General features: G+C 37.2%; 1 protein-coding gene across 1 annotated transcript; it reads right to left on the reverse strand.

The window, feature by feature from the left end:
* Positions 1-17: 17 nt before the first annotated feature.
* On the reverse strand, positions 18-7,253 carry LOC129759971 (excitatory amino acid transporter). The gene is made up of 5 exons (XM_055757551.1): positions 7,205-7,253; positions 6,994-7,131; positions 2,436-2,778; positions 1,463-2,368; positions 18-479 (listed from the first exon to the last, which is right to left on the reverse strand). Exons 1-5 carry the CDS (start codon positions 7,251-7,253, stop codon positions 248-250), a joined length of 1,668 nt encoding a protein of 555 aa, XP_055613526.1. The 3' UTR covers positions 18-247.
* Positions 7,254-7,907: the final 654 nt, after the last annotated feature.

The following is a 7,907-nucleotide window of genomic DNA, read 5'->3' on the forward strand; positions in this document are numbered from 1 at the left end:
AAATCCAAACCGCCACCTTCTACTAAATTGATATCCAATTTATTATCTCTTGCTACAATTTAACAACAAAATAATATCACATATGCTGACTTTTTTTAATACTTTTCTATAGAAAATATTTTCCACTGTACTGTATCACTAACTGGGGACTATTAGTATTCCTTCAATTGTCACTCGGAGTAAATTCTTGTGGTCCCATTACTTTTAATTTTATTCACCAATACAATCTGATGTTAACTACGACTTTTTAAACTTCCAAAGTTCGTCGATTTCCGGTCGAAAATTTGCCCTCGTCGTCCAACGTAAGTTCGTCATCGTCCCGGTAGGTGGTGGATGTCGGTCGGTGGTTCAGATCTTCTCCCTCTACCGAATCGATCCCGAGATCCGGACTGAGTTTCAGTTCCTGGCGGGAAAGGTGCTCCACGATCGCCGCACAGTAGCAATCGCCCAGGAAGTTGTTCGTTGTTCGAATGCGATCCCTGAAAAAAGGGGAAAAAATTGTGATTCGCTATTATAAAGAATCTAACTTCGACTACAGAAATGAATTAAATAATGGCATCGGAAATATGCCCCTGATTTCGTCCATCTTTTTTGTCTAAGTTAAATGCCAATAAAATTTTAAGTGTTGTAAATAGTGTTGTAAATGTTGAGGATTTTATAAATGAATAAACTTCTTAAAGACATCTGAGAAAACGGACACCTGATTCCTCAATCCTGAAATCAGCGTTTAAAAACGGTCATCTCAAACACAATCGAAAATACGAAAATGTTCAAATACCGTTTGGCCTAGAGAATGTCCCTGCTAACTTTCAAAGATTTCTACGGGGAAGCTATGATAAAAAAAATGACAAAAATTACAAAAATGACAAAAATGACAAAAATGACAAAAATGACAAAAATGACAAAAATGACAAAAATGACAAAAATGACAAAAATGACAAAAATGACAAAAATGACAAAAATGACAAAAATGACAAAAATGACAAAAATGACAAAAATGACAAAAATGACAAAAATGACAAAAATGACAAAAATGACAAAAATGACAAAAATGACAAAAATGACAAAAATGACAAAAATGACAAAAATGACAAAAATGACAAAAATGACAAAAATGATAAAAATGACAAAAATGACAAAAATGACAAAAATGACAAAAATGACAAAAATGACAAAAATGACAAAAATGACAAAAATGACAAAAATGACAAAAATGATAAAAATGGCAGAAATGACAAACATGACAAACATGACAAAAATTACATTACCTACTGCAAATAACAAAAATTACAATAATGACAGAAAAATGATAAAAAATTTACTTTTATCTAGTAATTTTAATTTCAAAATGTCAACTCATATTTTCGAGTTCGAAAAGTTCGAAAAAATAAATTTAAATTTAAAAGGTTTTGATTCTAGAATTTCAAGGATTTTAAATCTTCATTTGTCAATCAATACTCACACAAGCCAATCGACGGCAAACAGCAGCGTAACGTTCTGCATCGGAGCGTCGATCGCCGTAAGTACAACCAGCAACAGCACCAGGGCTGCACTTGGAATGCTAGCCGAGCTCATCGATGCAGCAGTCGAGGTTAGCACCACAGTCAGAACCTGACCCAGATTCAACGTCATGCCACTCATTTGAGCAATAAAAATCGATGCCACCGATATGAACAGCGCCGTTCCGTCCATGTTTATGTTAGCCCCAATGGGTAGCACAAAGCGGGTGATCCGAGTGTCCACCCTAAGTTTCTCGTTCATACACCGGAAGGTCAATGGAAGAGCTGCTGCCGTCGAAGCCGTAGCAAATGCGGTCAACATCGGCTGGATCAATGCCAGATAAAATTTGAATGGGTTTTTCCTCAGGAACAGGAAGTAGATCATCTGAATGATCACCCACTGATACAGCAGCACCCCAAACAGAACCGTGAAGATAAACCAAGCCAACTGGGTCATCACCAAGCTGATGTCGTTCACAGCCAGAATCTTCCCGGCAATGACGCTTCCGATCCCAATTGGAGTAAGCCACATGACTCCGGTCACCATCTTCATGATCACATCGAAGATAGCCGAAAAAAACTGCATTACCACGTAACCTTTTCTCCCAAGAGTCCCGAGCAGAGTTCCAAACACCAGACAGAAGAACACGATCCCCAGCGTATTGGTCCCGGGCCGATATTCAACGATCCGGATCAGTTCTTCTTCGTCGTCCCAGTTGAAGGCAGCCTGTGGGGCGGTCGGTTTCGACTGCTGGGGGCTGACCATCGGAATCAACAGTCCACTTCCATTTCCGGCAGATTCCTTGGGAACGTACACCGTGTGCGCTTGCTGCAGGGCCGCCTGGAAGATGTTGTCCGGGAAAATGTTCCTGAAAAAATCCATAAACCCGTTATAAACTTCGTAACTTTCTTAAATTTCAAACTACCCCAACTCACCTCCCCAAATCGAGAATGCTATCCATCAGGGTTACGGTCCTGCCACCGGAAACTTCTGCCTCGGCCATAATTGCTTCCTGCATCCGCAGATCTCCAGGCCGTATCAACAGCACCAGCGTAGTTCCCAGAATGGCGTTGAAGAGTGAAGTGAGAGCAAAATAGATGAACGTCCTCAACGCAATCTTGCCGTTCAGCTTAGCATTCAAGCTGGAAGACCCGCTGATCAGGCTGGCGATCACCAGCGGAAGGATCATCAACTTCAACACTCGCATGAACAGCTCTCCTGGGTAGGCGATCAACATGATGGTGTCGGCCGAGAGCGACAGGCTGCGGAGACTGAATCCTGTGAAAACGAATTGGAGAAAAAAGAATTGAATTTCAATAGGTACCGAAAATCTTAAATAAAAGCTTTATTTTTTTAATGTTTCTGTTTATAGCTTTGGCACCCTCAAGATGCTTTCGATTTTTATGTCAGATTTTTGGCTCTTTAAAATCTACACCATAGGGGGCCAAAATTTTCAACAAAAGCACTTTATTTTAAAGCAAGCGGACAGTAGAAATCATTGTGAAAATTTCGCATTATGCATCCCCCTATGGGCAAACCGAATAGCGACAGTAGGACTAGCGACACTTTTTACTTCTTTCATTCTGCAATTTGTTTTTTTTAAGTCCAGTAGGCGATTTCAATGTGATACTCGAACATTCGGGCAAAAGGGGCAATTGCCCCGGCCCCCCGGCTCAAGGGGGCCCCGAGGGAAAACAAATTTTAACATTACTTTAATCATACTACCTCAATTTCTACAAATCTATGAAAAAAAATCAAAACTAGAAAATCGGAATAAAAACATGAAATATAACAAATAAAGAGGTCCTCGTGAAATAATATCTAGAATAGTTTTCTTTTACATAAATTAAGGGGGTCCCCTAGAGGAAGCAGTGAAGAAGTTCTTTCGCATTTTTCGGGCTGAGAATATCAAAATCTTGGTATTGCATTTCAAAATTTTCAACCCAAAATCTGGAAAAAAATAATGTTACCGAATTCGATTAAAAAACAAGAGAATATAAGGAAAAACACCTCAAGTTTTCTTTTTTTATCGAAACATCTCAGTCAGGTAAAATAAAGAAAAACATCTTTTCATTTCATGCAAACGTTTGCACAATTATAATGTTTATCATTACGTTAACTTTCCAGTAATGGTTACTGCTCTAAAATAGCAGTTAATATAGTCAAAACTGGCTCACAGTGCTAAGAGGGAATAGAGACGCTTTATGTTAAACATTTCAAAATTTTACCAGTATCCGGATTAATACCGGGTATTATTATAACTTTTCACTTTTAAATCATTATTATTGAAATCTTCGTTGGTTGATAAATTTTAACCCCTTTTGAATTTTTGAAAATAAAATCAATTTAAAAAAACTGTAATTGCTAAAATTGGACTAATCGACAGTATTGAGTTTCTTTATTGAATTTCCATCCCAATTTTTGTCTTAGGTTTAAAATTCGTATTTAAACATTTTCAACTGATTTAACCAAAATTTTACCATGTACTGGAGTTGGAGTAAACATCCTGAATTCAGCATATCATTTTCCAAATAATCATTCTCAAATTATCATTAGTATTACCTCATAGTTGCTAATATCATTGAGTGATTCTATTAACATGAAAATTCCTATGTTTTTTTCATCTTTTATTTTTCCAGATTCAGTTCATTGAGATTTTCAAGTCTTGTGATGTTACTTCAGTTACTGAAGTTCAGTTCCATAATTTTTCTGAATTTTGAGAACTCATGAAGTTTGTTTTAGGTTCTTAACTCATTTGGATTCCTCATGACTAACAAATAACAATTTGATAACATTTTTTTTTTATCTAATGAGAATCATATTCAAAACATCCCACGAAAACGTTTTGTTTGTGTTTCAAAGGTATAAAATTGAAATACACATTTGGTGCAATTTCTGCTTTGGCTCTGATTGTAACTATGAAACTCAATTTTTTTTTATTTAATTCATATTTCGTTGCTTAAAACTTGATTTAAAATTACAATTAAGATTTCAGACACTGAATTGTGGTTCTGAAAAAAACCGTGTTTAAAGCTTTGAATTCTTAAACTCTTACATATAACTGCATCTCTTTGGAATTTGAATTGAATTAATTTGTTAATTTTTTTTTTTTAATTTTGTATTTTATGTTTCAAATCTTCATGATATTTTCCAATTGTCGTAAAATGATAATTTCTCGATGAAGCACAAACCAGAAGATCAATGATGAAATGAAAAATATTTAAAATATCTACAGTGTCGGACAATAGAATAGGACCACAGTTCAATCCAAAACAGAAAGTGACAAAACTTTGAGAAAAAAAATTCCATTCGTAGTTAAAACAATTGTCCTTTATTTAAAAATGCGTTTTAAGCATACTTACTGACCAAAATAATGCGACATAAAATAGGACCGCTTTAGAATTCATGGTAAAAAAAAAAATTAAAAAAAACGGAAATTCATACCGTGACCGATTTGCAGGGTTAGTACTTGGTGGTATAACCCTTATTACGCATCACTTCTCGCACCCGGTTCGACATCGACTCCACCAGCTTTTGGCACGTTCTCACCGGGATAGCGTACCACACCGCCTGGATTCTCTCCCACAGCTGCTGCTTGTTTTTTGATTTTTCGGTGTCCACCTTACGTTTAACTATTTCCCATAGGTTCTCTATGGGATTAAGATCAGGGGACTGTGCTGGCCACTCCATAACGTCTACCTTATTATCCTGGAACCACTTTTTAACCGTTTTAGCGGTATGTTTGGGGTCGTTGTCCTGCTGGAACTGCCACTTTAGGGGCATCTCCCACTCGGCGTGTGGTAGCATTACTTCCCGAAGTATCTGGGCGTAGAGATGCTGGTCCATAATCCGATCGATCCAGTACAAGGGACCCACCCCGTACCAAGAAAAGCACCCCCACACCATGATGCTACCTCCTCCATGTTTGAATGTTTTATTTGTATACTGAGGCATATACGCACAACAATATTTATGGAAAATACTTACCAGGACACGAAAATGGACAAACAACACCGGAAACAACACCTTTTCTTCAAATCTAGAGCGCTGAAAATGCCGGAACAACCGAACCGATGAGCTGGTCTTATTTTATGACGCGACTTTTTTCACCCTCTGACAGCTTTCTGGTCGTGTAGAACAAACGGGTTGCTTTGATTGCAACACACGTGCAGTATACAAAGTTGGCATACTGCAATAAGTGCTTGCCACTAGGTGTCGCATATTATTATATTTGAATTGGCAGTTTAAAGGTGATTTGAATATTTTGCATGAGAGCGGTCCTGTTCTATTGTCCGACACTGTATACGGTCATTATTCTAAATCAGAAAATTTTAGTTGGTGATTTTGCATTTCGAAGCTAAAATCAGAGCTTTCATTTGTGAGAAATTTCTAAACTCTTCCGCAATGTTTGCATTTGATTGATTGATAATTTAGAAACCATCTTCATCATAAACAGACAACATGGCAATTTGAAGAGAGTATATTGAACTCATATCCAGTTCTTTAACACGTTTAAAATGTTCAGGATAGCATTTGAAAAAAAAAAATTGAATCATAGGGGCCCCCGAGAAAAATTGCCCCGGCCCTCCCGATGGCTTAATCCGGCCCTGAGTAATTTGGAATCTTTAATAGTCAGGATCCATTTGGCTCACGGGCCTAAAAGTTTTTGAATCCTTAAGACCCTTGTAAAAAACACAAACTTTTTTTAACGTCAATGTACATAAAGAGCCCACAGTCGGATCGATGATGCGAAATTTTCATAAAGAAATTCAATTTCTACTGTCCGCTTGCTTCAAATAAAGCAATATTGATGAAAATCATGGCCACCAATGATCTACACCAGGGTTTTCAGATCATTTGCTTGGCGGGGCACTTTTTATAAACAAAAATTTTGGAGGTAAACCTGCATTTTGAGAGAATGAAAAACCCTAGTTTTGAAAACTTCCCGCATAAATCACTATTAAACAGTGACTATTCCCATCATCTTCTTCCCAAGACACCCGAAAGATTACTTCTATAGTTTTGGATTATTAATGTAAGATAAGGCTTATCATTTTTTCATGAGATGGTATCGTTTGGACGCACTTTACGATACAGGGAACGGGTCGTTAAGTAGAGTAACCATTCATTTTTTTTGCCTTTTTTACTCGTTCTAAAACGAGTCGATCATACGTGTTATCTTTATCTAATCATCCAATCATAAAATGATGACGATACCGCATATAGTAAACTTAAAATTATAATATTCAAAATCATACTAGGGTTTTGGTTATTCTATCTAATTGAAGTAAAATTTTCGGATTAAAAAAAACATTATTTTACACATAATTTTTTATTCAAAACATTTTTTCGCGCAAAATTGTGAATTGTGTAATTTTGCTTTTTTCAAAAAAACTTTTCAATAGCATTTTCACAAAATAATCATCCGCACGTTCGACGGTAGTTCCATCTCGAAGCTTCCGGCGAAACACAATTTTCATACACTGAGTTTGCCCACGGCCGTGCGATCCAACTTTTGTTTGACGGTATGCTGTTCCGCGGCTTCGCTTATCGGACGATGGAATGCCAAATCTTGCCAGGTTTCCATCTTCCTCCGGTGACTTTCCGTGGCTTTCAATTGCCTAAGAGTCCCTGAAAGATCATTGTTTTGGGAGAAGCATTAATTTTGCCCGTAAGTAATTAATGAATATTTAAGGTTACTCACCATTTCCGGCGAAGCTGGCACTGTCGCCTATTGATCCGACCTTCTCCATTTCCAACTTCACGAGATCGACCCGAATTCAACCAGGAGATTTTTTCACGAATTCAACCAAGTGTGTTGACGTGGCAGCAGAAAACTTGGGGCGTGTTGCAAAAAACCTCAATTTGTTTTTAGGACCGTTAATTGTATCTTCCAGGAATAGTTTTTTATCATTCCAGCGCGTTGCTAAATTTATCAATTCGGTATTTAGAAGATTTGTCGAATCTTCCAGAAATAGTATTTTTTCCATTTTAGCAGAGACACATTAAACCATGACGCAATATGCACATTACTATTAATGTTATCAGAAGAGAATAATACGGATGATTCAGCATATGGTATTTACGTATGCGGGTTGATAGTATCGTTAAAATAAGGTGAGTCAAAACAGGTGTTCGCTACGAATCCGGTAGGAACAAGACGAGCGGGGGCGCAACGAGCGAGGTGGTTAGACCAAGTGGAGCGTGATCTGGCGAACGTGGGGTGCCCGAGAAATTGGAAAACGGTTGCTATGAACCGAGTGAATTTTAGGAATTATGTTCGTCAAGTTATGCCGTGAGACGGAATACTATGTAAATAAATAAAAAAAAGGTGAGTCTTGTCATTTTAGCTAATCAAATCACTCTACTCTTGTTTTTATTAACAAAATATGTGTCATCAAAAATTT

Source organism: Uranotaenia lowii, unplaced genomic scaffold (assembly GCF_029784155.1).
Source record: "Uranotaenia lowii strain MFRU-FL unplaced genomic scaffold, ASM2978415v1 HiC_scaffold_350, whole genome shotgun sequence".
Classification (NCBI taxonomy): Eukaryota; Metazoa; Arthropoda; class Insecta; order Diptera; family Culicidae; genus Uranotaenia; species Uranotaenia lowii.